This window comes from Globicephala melas, chromosome 3 (assembly GCF_963455315.2).
Source record: "Globicephala melas chromosome 3, mGloMel1.2, whole genome shotgun sequence".
Taxonomy (NCBI): domain Eukaryota; kingdom Metazoa; phylum Chordata; class Mammalia; order Artiodactyla; family Delphinidae; genus Globicephala; species Globicephala melas.
Window position 1 is genome coordinate 34,484,790 of NC_083316.1, and position 20,762 is coordinate 34,505,551.

At 39.0% G+C, this 20,762-nt stretch overlaps 1 protein-coding gene across 1 annotated transcript in view; it reads right to left on the reverse strand.

Annotated features, from left to right (window-relative positions):
- OXCT1 (3-oxoacid CoA-transferase 1) overlaps window positions 1–20,762 on the reverse strand; it is a 147,072-nt gene that overhangs the window by 113,420 nt on the left and 12,890 nt on the right. The window contains exons 3-7 of the mRNA XM_030882026.2: window positions 20,407–20,497; window positions 15,662–15,797; window positions 12,215–12,364; window positions 6,553–6,659; window positions 4,082–4,142 (exon numbers count right to left, since the gene is read on the reverse strand). Of these exons, the coding sequence (XP_030737886.1) occupies window positions 4,082–4,142; window positions 6,553–6,659; window positions 12,215–12,364; window positions 15,662–15,797; window positions 20,407–20,497 (545 nt within the window). The remainder of the gene's footprint in view (window positions 1–4,081; window positions 4,143–6,552; window positions 6,660–12,214; window positions 12,365–15,661; window positions 15,798–20,406; window positions 20,498–20,762) is intronic.

Below are 20,762 nucleotides of genomic sequence, written 5' to 3' on the forward strand. Positions count from 1 at the left end.
GAAAATTAATAAGGAAACACAAGCTTTAAATGACACAATAGACCAGATAGATTTAATTGATATTTATAGGACATTCCATCCAAAAACAGCAGATTACACTTTCTTCTCAAGTGCACACGGAACATTCTTCAGGATAGATCGATCACGTCTTGGGTCACAAATAAAGCCTCAGTAAATTTAAGAAAACTGAAATCATATCAAGCATCTTTTCCAATCACAACGCTATAAGACTGGAAATAAGTTACAGGGAGAAAAACGTAAAAAGCATTAACACATGGAGGCTAAAAAAATACGTTACTAAATAACCAAGACATCACTGAAGAAATCAAAGAGGAAATAAAAAATAACTAGAGACAATTGACAACGAATACACAATGATCCAAACCCTATGGGATGCAGCAAAGGCAGTTCTAAGAGGGAAGTATATAGTAATACAAGCCTACCTCAAGAAACAACAAACATCTCAAATAAACCATCTAACCTTACAAGTAACTAGAGAAAGAAGAACAAACAGAACCCAAAGTTAGTAGAAGGAAAGAAATCATAAAGATCAGAGCAGAAATAAAAGAAATAGATACAAAGAAAAGAATAGCAAAGATCAATAAAACTAAAAGCTGGTTCTTTGGGAAGATAAACAAAATTGATAAACCTTTAGCCAGACTCAACAAGAAAAATAGGGAGAGAACTCAAATCAATAAAATTAGAAATGAAAAAGGAGAAGTTACAACGGACACCACAGTAATACAGAGCATCATAAGAGACTTCTGCAAGCAACACTTTGCCAATTAAATGGACGACCTGGAAGAAATGGACAGATTCTTAGAAAGGTATAACCTTCCAAGACTGAACCAGAAAGAAATAGAAAATATGAAAAGACCAATCACAAGTAATGAAATTGAAACGGGGATTAAAAATCTTCCAACAAACAAAAGTCCAGGACCAGATGGCTTCACAGGTGAATGCTATCAAACATTTAGAGACGAGCTAACACCCATCCTTCTCAAACTCTTCCAAAATACAGCAGAGGAAGGAACACTCCAAAACTCACTTTATAAGGCCACCATCACCCTGATACCAAAACCAGACAAAGATACTACAAAAAAAGAAAATTACAGACCAATATCACTGATGAATATAGATGCAAAAACCCTCAACAAAATACTAGCAAACAGAATCCAACAACACATTAAAAGAATCATACACCACGATCAAGTGGGATTTATTCCAGAGATGCAAGGATTCTTCAATATATGCAAATCAATCAATGTGAAACACCATATTAACAAATTGAAGAATAAGAACCATATGATCATCTCAATAGATACAGAAAAAGCTTTTGACAAATTCAACATCCATTTATGATAAAAGCTCTCCAGAAAGTGGGCATAGAGGGAAACAACCTCAATATAATAAAGGCCATATATGACAAACCCACAGCAAACATCATTCTCAATGGTGAAAAACTGAAAGCATTTCCTCTAAGATCATGAACAAGACAAGGATATCCACTCTCACTGCTATTATTCAACATAGTTTTGGAAGTCCTAGCCACAGCAGAGAAGAAAAACAAATAAAAGGAATACAAATTGGAAAAGAAGAAGTACAACTGTCACGGTTTGCAAATGACATGATATTATTCATAGATAATCCTAAAGATGCCACCAGAAAACTACTAGAGCTTATCAATGAAGCTGGTAAAGTTGCAGGATACAAAATTAATGCACAGAAATCTCTTGCAGTCCTATACACTAACAATGAAAGATCAAAAATAGAAATTAAGGAAACAATCCCATTCACCATTACAACCAAAAGAACAAAATACCTAAGAACAAACCTACCTAAGGAGGTAAAAGACCTGTACTCAGAAAACTATAAGACACTGATGAAAGAAATCAAAGACAACACAAACAGATGGAGAGATATACCATGTTCTTGGACTGGAAGAATCAATATTGCGAAAATAACTATACTACCCAAAGCAATCTACAGATTCAATGCAATCCCTATCAAATTACCAATGGCATTTTTTACAGAACTAGAACAAAAAATCTTAAAATTTGTATGGAGACACAAAAGACCCAGAATAGACAAAGCAACCTTGAGGGGAAAAAACAGAGCTGGAGGAATCAGACTCCCTGACTTCAGACTATACTACAAAGCTACAGTAATCAAAACAATATGGTACTGGCACAAAAACAGAAATATAGATCAATAGAACAGGAGAGAAAGCCCAGAGATAAACCCAGGCACCTATGGTCAACTAATCTATGACAAAGGAGGCAAGGATATACATGGAGAAAAGACAGTCTCGCTAGTAAGTGTTGCTGCGAAAACCAGACAGCTACATGTAAAAGAATGAGATTAGAACACTCCCTAACACCATACACAAAAATAAACTCAAAATGGATTAAAGACGTAAATGTAAGACCAGACACTAAAGCTCTTAGAGGATAACACAGAACACTCTGACATAAATTACAACAATATGTTTTTTGACCCACCTCCTAGAGAAATGGAAATAAAAACAAAAATAAACAAATGGAACCTAACGAAACTTAAAAGCTTTTTCACAGCAAAGGAAACTATAAACAAGACAAAAAGACAACCCTCAGAATGGGAGAAAATATTTGCAAAAGAAACAATGGACAAAGGATTAATCTCCAAAATATATAAACAGCTCATGCAGCTCAATAGTAAAAAAACAAACAACCCAATCAAAAAATGGGCAGAAAACCTAAATAGACATTTCTCCAAAGAAGACATACAGGTGGCCAAGAGGCATACAAAAACCTGGTTAACATCACTAATTATAAGAGAAATGCAAATCAAAACTGCAATGAGGGGCTTCCCTGGCGACGCAGTGGTTGAGAGTCCGCCTGCCGATGCAGGGGACACAGGTTCGTGCCCTGGTCCGGGAAGATCCCACATGCCACAGAGCGGCTGGGCCCGTGAGCCATGGCTTCTGAGCCTGCACGTCTGGAGCCTGTGCTCCGCAACGGGAGAGGCCACAACAGTGAGAGGACTGCATACCGCAAAAAAAAAACAAAAACAAAAAAACTGCAATGAGGTGTCACCTCACACAGGTCAGAACGGCCATCATCAGAAAATCTACAAACAACTAATACTGGAGAGTGTATGGAGAAAAGGGAACCCTCTTACACTGTTGATGGGAATGTCAACTGATACAGCCACTATGGAGAACAGTATGGAATTTCCTTAAAAAACTAAAAATAGAATTACCTTAAGACCCAGCAATACCATTACTGGGCATATACCCAGACAAAACCATAATTCAAAGGACAGATGCACCCCAATGTTCATTGCAGCACTATTTACAATAGCCAGGTCATGGAAGCAACCTAAATGCCCACTGACAGAAGAATGGATAAAGAAGATGTGTTACATATTTACAATAGAATATTACTCAGCCATAGAAAGGAACAAAATTGGGTCATTTGTAGAGAGCGGATGGACCTAGAGACGGTCATACAGAGTGAAGTAAGTCAGAAAGAGAAAAATAAATATCATATATTAACACATATATGTGGAATCTAGAAAAATGGTACAAATGAACCGGTTTGCCAGGCAGAAATAGAGACACAGATGCAGAGAACAAACGTATGGACACCAAGGGGGGAAAGCAGGGGGAATGAATTGGGAGATTGGGATTGACATATATACACTAATATGTATAAAATAGATAACTAATAAGTAACTGTTGTATAAAAAAATTAAATTAAAAAAAGAAAAAAGTGAAAAAAGAATTTTCATCTGGAGACTTCACCCAAGAAGGTCCACTTTACTCAAGTACCAAAAGACTTTTATGAGCTGGTCAGCCTAATAGCTTGATTCCCAAACAGAGTGTTCTAGTGAGACCATAGCTAACCAGAAAGCTCATGTTCCAGCAAAACTTCAACTATGATATATTTAAATAGAATCCTTCAACATCCAAAATGAAAAAGTGGTTATTGTTTGCCCTCCTTCATGAAACAAATGAACCATTGTACTTTTTCTTGAACTAATACATAACATCAACTTTGAAAATTAACAACAGGAAATCAGAAATAACCTCTTCTCTTACCTCCACCACTGTGGTTTCTGCAGCTTTGCACATCGGCAAGTTGAAATTCCTTGCACTTTTCCTACATTAGAGGAATAAGGAAGTGGAGAAAGAAGGGCAAAAATAAGTGTCTCTCTCAGCTTTGATTATAGATTAAAAGAATTTCTGTAAACCAAGACTTTGTGAATCTTTTTAAAAGAGTGTATCATATTTTCGATAAGTTCTATAGCCATTTTATAAACAAAAACAAAACGATGGTCACTTCATTCAATTATATAGCTTTTTATGGGGTTAAGAGAAAGAGGGAATACTTTTCATATTCAACATAGTTATACACAGAAAAATAAAATGGATATTAATAAATCTACTCTAAAACTAATTTCTCTAAGTCTTTTACCTGTGATGCCACTTTGTTTTATAGTTAAATATTTCACTAAGCTTGCTCTTGTTAAAATATTAAGAAAAGTAGCAAGTGCTTTATATGAGAAGGTATAGTAATTATACTCCTATTAAAGAAACCTATTGCTGAAATTAACTGAAACATTCATCGGTGATTTGTGAGTCGTAAAGATCAGTGTGGAGAATCAATTTCTAATGAAATTTTTAAAGCTACAACCCCCCCATCAGACCCTCAAGTGAAAAATTTTAAGAAGCGGCCAATTTTGCTGATGGTTCTGCATTGCCAAGTTCCTAAATTAATGCACTTCCTCTAATTATAAAAATCTTAATGTATTTTTGTTTCTGAGAGTGTAAATTGATAGGGAAAATTCTTTGGTAAAGAGAAATAATTCACAGCTATGCCTTAACAGCTCTTTGTGACACCAATGTTTCTTTCACTTGGATTCAAGAATAGGTGTGTCCTCAAGAGAGGAATCCTTGTGTACTTTGACAAGTTACCGTGTTGGATTCCACCAGACATCCAGCATCAAAAGCTCCAAGGGCAGAGTGGCCTGAGGTGCAGGCATGCAGAGCCTGCCCACTCTAACAATGGCCTAGACAGACCTCTGTACCAGTTGTCCCACTAAACGTGAAGGTCAGCCTAGAAGTCAGTATCTTAAGAATCTAGGCCACCTGACCACTGGGGACAAGCACTCTCATTTCACATCAAAGCTCAATGGCTACTGAGCAGAAACTACAGGCATAAGGTCTGTACTCAGAATAGCCCTTGTGCAGTCTTTAGATAACAGGCAATAAAGCACAGGATAAACTGATGGAAATACTTTAAATAATTCATTTCCATTTGCTACTATACAATTTCATTAACCTTTAAAAAAAAACAACAACTAAGCTTTGCAAGCATTACATCAGGTGTCAAATAAGGTAGACATCATTCAAAATGTCCTCTGTAATTGCCAAAATTAGTTATAATATCAAAAATTGGCTAAATCCTGGGACTTCCCTGGTGGTCCGGTGGTTAAGACCCACACTTCCACCGCAGGGGGCACGGGTTCGATTCCTAGTTGGGGAACTAAGATCTCATACGCTGTGGCCCGGACAAAAAAACAAAAACAAAACAAAAACAAATGAACCAAAAAATTGGCTAAATTCAAGAAATCAAATACAGTATTAATGTCATAGAAGATCTTCAGAAATGAACAAAAACATGAGAGTGACCACTGGTAATTTAATTGTGATTATACCAAAGCTGCATTTGATAAAGCTAAAAAATATCACTAACTAAAAGCAGAAAAAGGCCAATATTATGAGAAAGACAAGTATTTCCGTAACCTAACAGGCGACGTCTTCAAGACCAAACATTTTGAAAAACTTTTATGAGTATATTCAAACGTGGCACAATTTGCAAAAACAACTATATAATCCCTAAATCCAAGATACTAAAACTTGGTATTTAGTATGCTTAGGGTAATCAAAAGATATTGAAATCTATTAAGTGGTTTAATATCTGTGGCTATCTAGATAACGAGAATGAAAGTTAAACATTATTAAGGGTAACCAACTTTCCAGACATAATCTTTATAAGCATTTCCTAGAAGACACCAATAGGCCTGGAAAAGAACTGACCTAAGTGATTATTAGCAATATTTTTCCATAATATCAAAGTAACAGGCATTTTAAGACAATTCATATAAATAACACTGTCAAAATTAAATATAATTGTGTGCTTTAGTCACATTTTTTAAGCATGTCACAACACTGTAACTAGTTTTGGCAACTAAAGTACACGGGCAAAAATAATTTGTATGTGACTATATACAAGGATATACAGATTCAAATAGTTAACAAACAGTGCACCATGGGTACCAACCAATCAGAACAGATGTCCTCAAATGCATCAAACCAGCATGACTGCACAGCAACGGTTCTGCACCCACCTGTATACACACACACAGGTGTGTTTGATTTTAAGCCATTTTTAAAATAAATTTTTAAATACCAAACACATCAAGATATCCATTTTGTAATCATAATTTCGGAAATATAAAGTTGCTGAAATGCATTACATTTAACATTTTTTAAAACCATTATATTACCTGAAAATCACATTTCCTGCTCGGTCTGCCTTCCAGGCTTTCACCAAAGCGAAATCCCCTGTGATTGCTTCCTCCAAAATAAAATGTTGACCATTAAACTCCCTCACCTGCAAGAGACAAAGAGGGCATTGTCAGGATCTGCAGAGGTCTTGTTTGGTTGTGCTCCCTGCTCTCATAGAGGCAGATAATAAGGATACAAGCCTAGTTAGAAAAGAGGGAGAGATCTAAACTGAAACTTCAAGGAAGAGTAGTGCAGGCAACCAGGGCTTCGTCAAAATGGTGAAGAGGGGCTTCCCTGGTGGCACAGTGGTTGAGAGTCCGCCTGCCGATGCAGGGTACACGGGTTCGTGCCCCGGTCCGGGAGGATCCCACATGCCGTGGAGCAGCTGGGCCTGTGAGCCATGGCCGCTGAGCCTGCGCGTCCGGAGCCTGTGCTCCGCAACGGGAGAGCCCACAGCAGTGAGAGGCCCGCATACCGCAGGAAAAAAAAAAAAAAAAAATGGTGAAGAGGCCACTGAGGGAGCAGCATGTGCAAAGGTTCAGAATCAAGAGGAAGCTTGGCAATTGTGAGGAGCTGAAAGCTCCATATGCTTAAGGCATAGACTGTGTTAGCACTCACTTTATTATTTGTGTGAATAATTTACATACTGAACACGAAAAAGAGCCCCAGAAAACCATGTAAGTTGCATGAAATGGGCAATGAGTGGTTTTCCTACTTAAAATAGTTATAAAAATCCATTCATCTCTTCTAATGAATCCATCATCCTCTGTTGAGATTTTAATTGGGATTCCTAAAATTTGTAGAGAACTGACATGCTATATCCTCCCACCTGTGAGAATATAGGCCTACATTTTTTAAAGTCTTCTTTTACCTCCTTCAATAGTTTCATAGTTTTCCCTCAGAAAAAGCTTTGTATATATTTTCCAGCTTTATTCATAGGTGCTTCTTGGTTTTTGATACCACTGTGACTGTTATATTTTATTCTATTATACCTTCTCTCTGTCATTACTGGTCTAATGGAAGGCTATTGATTTTTGTATGTTTATTTACTTTTAATTCTACTCCAAATGGGAGGGGAGGGGAGAAGACGCATAAAGCAAAACTATGCCGCGGCATTTTGTTCCTTTTTTCTTCATGGGGACTTAGCTCTGGGAATTGAAAGGAAGAGGGGAAGTAACGTCAATACCTCTCTCCATCACCACAGGAGATGGGAGCCATTTGAAGGCCAAACTCCATTTTCATTCCTACTGCGCCCCCTAGTGGACAAATTACATGCATTTTATAGAAAGCTGGAGAAAGCTCCAGTACATTTACTTTTCTTTAACTGTGGTTTAAAACAAGAAATTTTCTTTTTTTTTAAATTATAGTTAATTTACAGTATTGTGCTAGTTTCAGGTGTGCAGCAAAGTGATTCAGACATATATATGTACACATATACATATATATTCTTTTTCAGATTCTTTTCTATTATAGGTTATTACAGATATTAAATATAGTTCCCTGTATTATACAGTAGGTTCTTGTTTATTTATATATATATAGTAGTGTGTGTATGTTAATCCCAAACTCCTAATTTATCCCTCTCCCTCGCTTTCCCTTTTGGTAACCATAAATTTGTTTTCTATGTCTATGAGTCTATTTCTGTTTTGTAAATAAGTTCATCTGTATCATTTTTTTAGATTCCACATATAAGTGATATCATATGATATCTGTCTTTCTCTGTCTGCCTTCATTTAGTATGATAATCTCTAGGTCCATCCATGTTGCTGCAAATGGGATTATTTCATTTCTTTTCATGGCTCAGTAATATTCCACTGTATGTACGTACCACATCTTTAACCATTCATCTGTTGATGAACATTTAGGTTGCTTCCATGTCTTGACTATTGTAAATAGTGCTGCTATGAACATTGGGGTGCATGTATCTTTTCGAATTAGAGTTTTTGTCTTTTCCAGATATATGCCCAGGAATGGGATTGCTGGATCATATGGTGACTCTACTTTTAGCTTTTTAAGGAACCTCCATACTGTTTTCCATTGTGGCTGCACCAATTTACGTTCCCACCAACAGTGTAGGAGGGTTCCCTTTTCTCTACATCCTCTCCACCATTTATTATTTGTAGACTTTTTGATGATGGCCATTCTGACCAGTGTGAGGTGATACCTCATTGTAGTTTTGATCTGCACTAAAACAGAATCATTTCTTAAAGAACAGTTTCCTTAAAGACATTATCCCACTTTCCTGTTAGAAAAGCTTAATGAATTTAGGGAATCACTGATGAATGAGGATCATATTAATATGAACTTAGACAAATTATATGAAAGATATTTGTAACCTACACATCAATATAGTTTAAGTCTTATGTATTTCAGCCATCACCAGAGATGATAGTTGAGGCCTTTACATACAGATCTAGAGAACTACATATACATCTAAATATATGCTAAGCCAGGGCAAAGTAAAAACATTGGCGTTTCTTTCTATTCCAGTTATCTAATTTCCTGAAGAGTCTACACATCAGCAGTTGCTAAGTGTTCACTATTCTAAAATTTTAAAACAGGGGAGGAATTGGTTTTGTCCAACTAGCTGTTATATTTACTTGAAAGAGTTATGCACGTCAGAGTCTCCACTTCCCCATCTTTCAGTCCTTTCTTGAATCCACTCCAGTCAAATTTTCACCATTCCAGAAAAATCCTCTTCTCCAGAAAAATCACTGTTTAAGGTCACCAATGACTTCCACGTTTCCAAACCCAACAGTCAATTTCCAGTCCTCTTACCCAACCTCTTCATACTCTGACATGGTTGATCACTCCCTCCTTTGTAAAAGTTCCCATCTTCCAAATCACCGGACTCCCCTGGGTTTCCTCTCCACTCACTAGACACTCTTTCCCATCTTATTTGCTGCTCCCTTTCCTCTTTTCAACTTTTCAATGTCAGGCCTCTTCTAAACCCTTAAAGGCAGAAGAGCTGTTCTCTGTCTACACTCCAACCCCAGTCCCATGGATTTAAACACCACGTGCTGATGCCTCCAAAGTTCCTACCCCAGCTCTCAACCCTCTCGGAGCTGAGCTCGAGCCTACAGAACACCTCCTCTTGGAAGCTACTGAATGTCTCAAAAGCACCAAGTCCAGGCAGAGCTCTTTGATTACCCCCATGCTCGGCCCTTTTCAATAAGCAGCATGCTTGATTCTTGTCTTTTCTTACTCAGTAAATCCTATTGGCTCTACTATCAACGTATTTCCCAATTGCAACCACTTCTCACAAATTCCACTGTTACCACCTTAGTCTAAACCACCTTCCACTCCCACCTGGATTAATACAACAGCCTCTTCATCCGTCTCCCTGCTTCTGCTGTTGGGTCTCCAGCAAAAAAACTCACTACCCAACAGCCACGGTGCTCTTTCCAAAATGTAACTCAGATCCCATCACTGTCCCACCATATTCAAAACACTCTGTTGTCCTCTCACCACACTCAGTAAAGGCCAAACTCGTGTGGTCTGGCTCCTGCCTCTCTTTAACCTCCAACCCTACCACTCTCTCCTCATTCATTCTGTTCCAGTCTTACTGCCCTGCTGTTCCACACATGAGGCAAGCCTGCCCTGGGACCCTGTCCTTCCTCTTCCTTCTGAGTAGAGCACAAACCTATAATCTTCACCCAGCTCATTCCCTAGTTTATTCAGGTCTCTACCAAATGTCACCTACTCAGAGAGGTTTTCCCTGACCCAGCCTGGAGCACACCTTCCTGACCACACTCATCATCCTCTCTGCCTTTGCCCTACTTGATTTGTGTTCACAGCACTTCCAGTATTGACATTGTCTGTTTGTCTATTTGTTCTTTGTCGGGGGGACTTGGTCTAGAACACCCTTTTCCACCACGCTTAGACCAGTGTTTGACAAACAGAAGGTCCTCAATAACTATCACTGACCTAAGGAATTCACTCATTTCCTCTTCCCACCATAATCGAGGACAACAAAGAGCTAACAAGAATCATTTCAAGAAATTACTGTTGTATTCCGAGGGGATGCAGACAAAATGACAAAACTGCTAGATTCCTACACCTCCTGAGATGAACCCAGGCATTCAGAACAGATTCTAGTCTATCCTATGTTTTCACCAGGAGAGTTAATGCTGTAACTTCTAGCAAGCTCTCAAAGCATTCACCCGATTTTGCCAGGCATCTTTATCTATATTAACCAAGATCCATCTTAATAATTAGGTTCCTGTCCTTTACTTTGTCAACAACTTTTTAAACCTAATTAGGCGGTAAAGAAAGAAGCAAGATAGCGTATTAACAAAAGCTTTGGGTCAATATAGGTCACTCTAATCAGAAAGGCAAAGCTCCAGATGGAGGACGCTGCTGGATAAACACTGGACAGCAGGGGACAAGGGCATGACCTTTATCTTCCCTCAAAACACGGACGTGCAGAGCTAACATCCCTATAAGCAGAAAGGTGATAAAAGCCCTTGATTTACTAAATTTTCGCTTCCCTAGAGATAAGCTCAGCATTTCTGCAACATTTGTTAATGCTCATGAGCCATGTGGGCAGGGAGAAGGGAAAGACACTAAAAATACAGCTGGCATGTGTCATTTTAAAAACTGGCTCAAACCTGAGGATCTCAAATACCTATATCTAGAGTTCTTTTCTTTTCTTTTTTTTTAAAAAAAGATTTTTTTGACGTGGACTATTTTTAAAGTCTTCATTGAATTTGTTACAGTATTGCTTCTGTTTTATGTTTTGGTTTTTTGGCCGTGAGGCATGTGGGATCTTAGTTCCCGCACCAGGAATTGAACCCACACCCCCTGCATTGGAAGGCGAAGTCTTAACCATTGGATTGCCAGGTAAGTCCCTATTCTTTTCTAATATGTGAGTGAAGTTACCCAGTATAAAGATACCCCATCCTATCTAGCACTTTAAATAAAACTAAGTTATTCAGTTATTCAAATAGGTCCAGTATACAAAATGAAGGACAAAGGAGATAATATGAACCCTCTGTTCCATTATATAGTTATAACTGCCCCCGCTTTTTAAGATTGTAGACAAACTTGTGATTTCTTTGGCTTTTTTCTCCCCCTTCAATCACATCCAGAAGGGGCCTGAGCATGAAGAGTTTAATACCATATATAGCATACATTTACTCTATTTTCCACATAAACATAATCAGCAATTATAAATGCTCCTAAATTTCTTAAAACTTACCATAAAACTAATCTTGACTTGTACCTCTTCTATGGATTACAGATTCTTTTCTTCTCATTTATTTATTCTGGTCTCTCTATGTGATTTAAGTTACTAGCAGATGCTCAGTTTTAGCTAGAAATTTTACCTAACATGTTTACATTACGGAATGAATGACAGTGTTCTCACACAGATGTGTTTTGTTTTTTTTGCGGTATGCGGGCCTCTCACTGTTGTGGCCTCTCCCTTTGCGGAGCACAGGCTCCAGACGCGCAGGCTCAGCGGCCATGGCTCACGGGCCCAGCCGCTCCGCGGCATGTGGGATCCTCCCAGACTGGGGCACGAACCAGAGTCCCCTGCATCGACAGGTGGACTCTCAACCACTGCGCCACCAGGGAAGCCCAACAGGTGTGGTTTTATACTTAGTTACCCAACAAGTCCACCTGGAATCCTGTGCTGATAGAGATATCCAGCTTTCTTACCTCTCTTGGCTTACTGGCAATGGCAATGCTGCCATCTTTGTTGTATTTGATCGGTGACCCTCCTTCTTGCACTAGGGTCCCATACCCTGTGCTGGTGTAAAATGCAGGAACTCCAGCCCCACCTGCACGAATCCTCTCTGCAAGCGTGCCCTACAAGTGAAAAAACAACACTGCATCAGAAGTCCATTAAACACTTCTGTCTGCAGACACAGAAACACTTACAGGCACCATCCCTGTATTCTAGGTGTTTACCAATCTAAACCACACCCAGCAGTGCATACTGGTTTGTCTCGCTGACACTGCAGGCTAGAATATCAATGTAAAACAGTTACTATCTTTCTAGACAACAACCTCTCTATCCTTAATCCTTAATTCTTAATGGAACTGCTTATTTGTATATTAGTGCTTTCAGCTTTCATGTTTCCACTGGTTTCTTGACATCACATTCTACATCAGTCTATCTGTAATATTTTTAAAGAAATTTCCAAATGTGAAGTATGTGACTTTAACTGTATACATTAAAAATCATAGTTAAATTTTGTGTTTTACTATGTGCTCTATGTACGCATGGCCTGAACCTTATCTTTAATAACAATGTTATGATTATATAATAATAATGTAAAACGTTCAAACCTATCTAGAATTTATTCTAAACCATTCTCATAAGTATTTTATCTACTACATTATCTAACTAAGGAAAAATTCAAGCTAGGCAAAGAGTACAACATACAGGTAAAATGGTTTTTAAAAAGCCAAGAGAGATTCAAATTTTGTTTCAGAGTAGGAACAGCTATATGTAAAGTTTTTTTGTATCTTCTTCTGATCATCTTTGTCCCCTTTCTAGGGACCAGTGATTTCAAACCTAATTTCCCCAGCTCTTCCACCACCACCTGCCTTTCCACCTGGTTATCCCACAGGGTAATAACTCTGGACCCGAACGTTTCCTGACACACTCCCTAATGTGAAACATCTTGTTACGGTCTAGCTACATCATATTCAGACTAGATAACTGACTAGCTAACCAGTAGTAAGAATAGGTTCAGATTTTGTTTTGTTTTGTTTTGTTTTGGCTGTGTCATGCGGCTTGTGGGATCTTAGCTCCCCAACCAGGGACCGAACCCGTGCCCCCTGCAGTGGAAGCATGGAGCCCTAACCACTGGACTGCCAGGGAATTCCCTAGGTTTAGATATTAATGATGGTGTGTTAATATTGTCCCAACCTGAAAACAAGTTTCCACTTGAACTGGGGCCTTTAAATACTAAACTCAAAGAAGGGACTAACAGCTGGGATTTCAGACACTGAGTCATTTGGAATAGGCGGGATATTCTGAGGAAGGATGGACCTGTGACATAAATGAAAACCTTCCAGATACCTGGTTCTCTGTTCTAACTGATGGACAGAGGTGACTCTTCCCTGTACTTCGGGTATTTTAAGTTAATAACATCCACAAAAATTAAATCATCAAAACAACCATAATAACACTCCCTACTTTAAAATATTTTTTATGTCCACCCTCCCTGAATACTATACTCCTCTTTGTCCAACTGGGCAAAGGCATGAAAATCGACTATTGCCACATACAGGCCCCCTGCAGGTACCACCAAGACCCCACATCCAACCCCCAAGGGAGTCCTAATCCCTACCACTTCATCAGCACTTCCTCCCTGGCTCTCAGGCTGCAAAACGAGTTCCCAGAGCCAATGTTTACTCATGCACCACTAAACTGGGGCAGGAAATTCTGACTTCTTTCAGCTTAAAGGAAGAATGTGAAAGAAATATTAAGGAAGTTCCTTTCCCATGTATATGCCCTCTGACAAAATAAGGGATAATGCAAAAGATAAAAAAAAGGCAGGGACTTCCCTGGTGGTCCAGTGGTTAAGAATCCACCTTCCAATGCAGGGGACGCAGGTTCGATCCCCGGTAAGGGAACTAAGATCCCACATGCCATGGGGCAACTAAGCCCATGCGCCACAACTAGAGAGAAGCCCGTGTGCTGCAACTACTGAGCCTGCGCACTCTAGAGCGCGTGTGCCACAACTAGACAAGCCCACGTACCGCAACGAAGACCCAGCACAGTCAAAAAAAGAAAAAAAAAGATAAAAAAGGTAATTGTAAAGTTAATTTTCAATAGCTCCAAACTCAAAGGATATGTTACCTCAAACTATAATGTGCAGATGAAAACTATATGCTATGGACGGATTTGTGTTCCCCCCGCTCCCAAAATTCACATGTTGAAGCCCTAACCCCTAACGTGCAACAAGGTTAAATGAGGTCATAAAGGTGGGGCCCTGATCAAAGAGGATTAGTGTCCTTGTAATAAGAGACCCTAGAGCACTCACTTGCACGTACTCTCCCTCTGCCTCTCACTGTCCCTCTCCCTCTCTCCCCTCCCCCCACCAAGAACCAAATCAGCCTGTACCTTGTTCTTGTACTTCTCAGCCACCATAACAGTGAGAAATAAATTTCTCTTTTCTAAGCCACCCAGTCTGTGGTATTTTGTAAAAGTGGCACAAGCAATGAAGATAGTACACCTTTTGTTATTCTCAAAAAACTTTAAATGAAGATTGGATAAATCAAGCATGTGTAATGCTATGAGAGGCACAGGTGCCAACACTGTAGAGTGATCAGGTGTGACTTGGAAAATCACTGTGAAGCTTCCAGTAGAAAAAACAGTTCTCCCATGCCTGCTCTCTCCAGATAAGCATATACATTGATTTAATGATTGAATTTTTAAAAATTCTGCTATATTACATTATTACCAATTTGATGAAGTTAGTGGTAATAATACATTCTGTTGACAAAATAAAGCAGTGTGGTGGGCTCAGTTTCAGAGATGAAGGCAGACCATGTCAAAATGGAAGAGTAATGTATACAACCTGTAGACCCTTGTTTTACTCATATGGCTTCAAAAACTTTGCTCAGTGACAAACTCTTCAATCAGTTAGGAGAGGAAATGGTGTATAAAGTGAGCAGAAACTTGCTAGATTAATTGCAATCACTGCTTCCTTTGTAATGGCATCAGCTCTCTAGACACTTGGGCTCTGATCCCAGCACTTACTCTGTGATGTAGTCCCTCCATGGCCTTTACTGTCTTATGTCTCAGCAAGACCAGATTCCCCACAAATTTCTAATTCTGTGATTCATAGGAATTGACTTTTAGGACAATCATCAAACATCCCAGCAATTTCTTTTGCATGCTCCAATGAAATATACATTATAGTGCCAAACTTAAAATTTTATCCTGAAGCCTAGATATTTTCACCTTCTTTTTCAGTGCACAGCAACAAAATAGTTCTCTAGCAAGCAAGAGGTATGACCTATAAACACAATTCCTTGGTTTGGCAAAAGATCATTCTACCTTACCTCTCTTACACAATGAAATTTCTAGGAGGAAAAAGGTATATTTTAAAATAAATTAGTATTGTAAAAAAAAAAATTTTTTTTTACCTGAGGTGTCAGCTCTACTTCTAATTCACCAGATAAATACTGTCGTTCAAATTCTGCATTTTCACCCACATACGAAGAGACCATGCGTTTTATCTGCTTGGATCGAAGTAAAAGGCCCAAACCAAAGTTGTCAACTCTAGAAGGAAAATGCAAGCAGCTTACAATCAAAGGGACATCTGATAGAATATTAATCTCACTTACATTCAAAAACTTGAAATTTTGTATGACAAACCACTCACATTTCTCCTGACAACCTCCTTTTCTCCCAACTTCGACTTCACTCTCCCTCCTCATTCTCATGCCCACAAGTGGCCATTCCCGCTCAACTAACTCTTTCCTAATTCTCAGAATGCATTTCCAAGCCTCTAACCTCCCCCCAACTGTCCTGACACACTGAATACCTTAAAGTAGTTCAGGTAACAGGTAACTGTCAACCTCCTGATAGACTTGTTTTATAGTCCTAGCTTCCAATATTGAATCTAATAACATTTCCCACCCACCATGAGTGTAAAAGAAATACCTGCATGATTTATTCCCACTTTGTTCAAAAGAAAACTAAAGCCTAAATAACAAGTATTTTCACGAGTGCATTTTTGAGATGTGAAAATGCCCTGAAGATTGATAACACACTTGTCCACTAGAGGGCTACAAATCACTAAAAAGTCGGTCTTGCAAAACATTACACAAAACGCTTTACGTTTTTTGTTTCTTTTTTACCTACTGCTAATTACTATCTAGCTAGGCGTTCAGTTCTTCAGGTAAACAATTCTGTTCCCCTCAATTCAGCTCCATCTGCAGCCTTCTTCATCTCATCTGATGGCAGCCCCATCCTCACTACTTCAGAACAAAATTCATGGTGTGATCTCTGATACACACATTCCACAGCAACTTTATTGGAAAATCCTGACTCTACCTTCAGAATCTATCCAGAATCTGAGCATTTCTCACTCTCTCTCTGGGACCGGCCCATCTCTTTCCCGGATACTGCAGTAACCTTTCTTGTTTCTAATCCTGCCTGCTACGATCTACTCATAAAATGACAGCCAAAAATACAAGTATAAAATAAAATATGTCAGATCATGTCACTGCTCGGCTCAAAACCCTGCCTTGGTACCCATTTATTTAGAGTATAAGCAAATGTCTCTAGAGTGGACTGCAAGACCCCCTGGGATGGGATGGAATGCCCTTTCACACCTCTGACCTCACTCCTCCCATTTTCCTTTTTGCTCTCTTCTCTACCTCTTCTGGCCTCCTTACAGTTCCTCAAACATACCAGACATCTTGTCTAGGGGCCTTGAACTGGCCTTTCCATCTCTCTTGGAAACTTTTCCTCCAGATAGGGTTCTACATAAACATCTGTTGACCATTTGTCAAATGAATTTATTGCTTGATTTCACTTTCCCCCTCCTCACTGGCTCCTTTGTAATAAAAATGAAAATCATCAAGTCTTCATGCTAGATATTTGCTATGTGTCCCTCTGTATCCATTCTCCAACCTCTAGCCTGGGGCAGCTGCCCCGTGTAGACTGAATCATGGGGTGCCCTGCCCTCTGGCTTCTGATTGGGCCCATCCATTGCTGACTGGGTTCAGCCAGTGTAAGGCACCACCAGGGGGGTTGGGGGGGGTTGGGGGGAGAATGGTAGCAGGACATCTATTCCCTTGGCTCTCTCCCTGGCAGGCTGCAGCACATTGGATAGCCCTCTCCATAAGGCTTTCTTCTGGGTCCAAACAGCCCCCTCCCCTCATTCCATCAGGCCCAGGGCTGGAGGAAACAGCTCTCCACTGTTAATAATAATCTTGCACTTGGGGGCCATTATTAGGTAAAATAAGGGTTCCTTGGACACAAGCACTGCGATACAGATCATGGATCTGATAACCGGGGATACAGCAACAGTGGATCTGATGACCATGGATCTGATAACCAGGGTGGCTACTAAGTGACCAACTGGAGGGGTACACTGGACAAAGGTATGATTCACATCCAGGGCAAGACAGAGCAGGAGGGCCCGAGACTTCATCACAGTACTCAGAATAGCCTGTAACTTAAAACTTATGAATTGTTTATTTCTGGAATTTTCCATTTAATATTTTCAGACCAAGGTTGACCATAGATAACTGAAACCACGTAAAGCAAAATCATGGATATGGGAGGAGTGCTGCACATATTACCTGTTAGTATTTATTAGTCTTCTACATGGAAGTGGGGCTGCCCTTCGAGTTGTCTAAATCCCCACCTTCAAGAACTGTAATCCAAAATTACCTTGTCACAAGGAAATGAAAATAACTAATATAGCACACCTATTCTTCCCTGGGCTCTGTGATTTAATTGGTTGATATATAGCATGTCGTGAAACTTTTGGTTTATACAGGCTTGTAATTCACATGTCAAAGTCTTCCAAAGATCAAAGGAACATCTGCAATTTTCCTGCCTTCCTAATCAATCCATATGAAAGTATTAATTCATCTGAATGATCCTAAGGTAGGGTTTGTCGTATCAAGACTGACAGTTAATACTCCATAGCAAAGTAAGTGGTACCTCAGGCCAACAGGTCTTAGTGATCATTAAAAGCAAATAAAACAAAAGTAGACAATCAGGAATCCTGAGCTTTGGAAAGACTTCCAATTCAGGCAGAACTTATATAGATGGAGTCTTAGGAGAAAATAGCCATTACTTCTTTTTTTTTTTAATTGAAGTATAGTTGATTTACAATGTATTAGTTTCAGGTGTACAGCAAAGTGATTTGGTTATATATTCATATACATTCTTTTTCAGATTCTTTTCCATTATAGGTTGTTACAAGATATTGAATATAGTTCTGTGAACTATATTCTACAGTCTACACGGGGCAGTCTACACGGGGCATAGCAACTATTGAATATAGTTCTACTGTGCTATACAGTAGGTCCTTGTTTATCTACTTTACATATAGTAGTATATAGCTGTTAATCCCAAACTCCTAATTTATCCCTCCCCTGCCCCCTTTCCCCTTTGGTAACTATAAGTTTGTTTTCTATGTCTGTGAGTCTATTTCCGTTTTGTAAATAAGTTCATTTGTATCATTCTTTTCGATTCCACGTATTGGTGATGACCATTACTTCTAATTCCATGTTCTCTACATTTTACCCAACAACTCAAACCATGTCGTTGGTCCTCCAATAAAGTGATGCTAAGTTGTCCTCATTTATCTGACTCTAAGGATCAAAACAAAGCCCTCATCCCTATAGACCTCAAGGATTTAAACTCCTCTAATTATGAGAATCAACTTCCAATGAGGGTGTGCAAAGTGCCTTCTTTGAGTTCAGCGAAGTAGGTTATCGGTACCTACTCTGCATCAAAAGTTTACATTGATCTACACCACTCCTTGTAAGCACTGAGCTAACAGGAAAACCCAACCAAGTACTGATAATCAAAAGTATTTTTAATAAATATAAAGTCAGCTCAAAGGGCACAGGATGTGTTTAAGAAATATCAAGTGATCATGAACAAGTTATTTCCCGGATTACAGATGAGTTTCCCCTGTTAAATGAGGGAACTGGAACGGATGATCTCTACAATCCCGTCCAGCTCCAACTCTCGGTGATTCTGAGACTATAGGCTAAGCATAGCAGGAAACAGAAAACTACTCTAGGGACTTCCCTGGCGGTCCAGTGGTTAAGACTCTATGATTCCACTGCAGGGGGCGCAGGTTTGATCGCTGGTGGGGGAACTAAGATCCCGCATGCCGTGTGGAGCAGCCAAAAAATAAATAAAAAGAAAAAAGAAAACTACTCCGAGTAACAGGATTGGCCTGTAATATACATCAGAGATAATAAATACAATTCAGTACACAAAGAAAGGCTAACCATCTCCAAAGGAATTCAGAAAGGGGAAAGATCAATGAAGGCTAGAGCAGTTCTATAATTAGATAGGGCTTCTTCTGTAAGATGGGAAAGATGTGGATAGGCAGAGAAGTGGAGAGCCTTCCAAATGAAAATAATAGCATAAACTCAGCAAAGGAAAAAATGAGCACAAATGTAGATCAGTTTTGTTTCCTAAGTAATCTGTGCTATTTCTTCTAAATTGCATTTATGATAACAGACTAAACTAACTGCCAATTCGGTTAATTTCTTTAATTTTTAAGATCTTTAAAGTCTTTCATTATTAAAAGAGAGCTGACAATTTACCATTTTGCACAAAAATAGCTTTTTCCTTGATAACTAAATATATCTTAATATGCAGGCCATTCATCATTAAAATGTTATGGCTCATCTTTGACCATTTTGATATGTGAGCTTACTGGCTTAAGTGCCAGCTGCATACCCTCCTCCTTTTACCAAGACCAGCAACATTTGTAATGATTGCCGGTATTCTTTATGTATCATCTAGGGTAAGGGCATAACCAAAAGAAGACTTGAAACAGATTTCAAACGGATGTCCATCTTCCTTTATAAATAAAGATCTACAATAACATACAACATAAAGGAACCTCTTTAAATTTTAAAATGAAGGACTCAATGTGAACATACTTTTTTTTTTTCATTGCAGGATCTTGGTTTCCCTGATCAAACCCATGCCCCCTGCAGTGGAAGCGCGGAGTCTTAACCACTGGACTGCGGCGGAAATCCCAATTAACATTATCTTTTGATCCTCGAGCATACTGCTCTTGTCAATAGGGAAATTTTTCATTTCACTGATAGACTTCATTTCAGTATCATGGAGGACTGTCATTTCTTTCAAGCCAATTGTTTTAAAAATGCACGCTTACCCTGCATTGTTGCTGACTGCAGTTAGTCCTTTTACTCCAGTCTTTAGCAAAGCTCCTATAAGATTCTCTGGAATTCCACATAACCCAAAACCTATAATGAGCCAAAAAGATAAACAATTTGTGTAGAGGGTAATGTTCTTTTAGGGAATGTATGTGTCATTCTTTTTAATAAAAAAGAAAATATACCAACACATTATTAGACCTACTAAGCAAAATGCACAGGCATATCTCAGCAACTTAATAAATACACAATAAAAAGATCAAATTCCTGGTGCCAGGAATTTGAGGGGTGGGGGGAGATGAATACACAGAGTACATAAGTTTTTATGAGCAGTGACATACTTTGTATGACATTA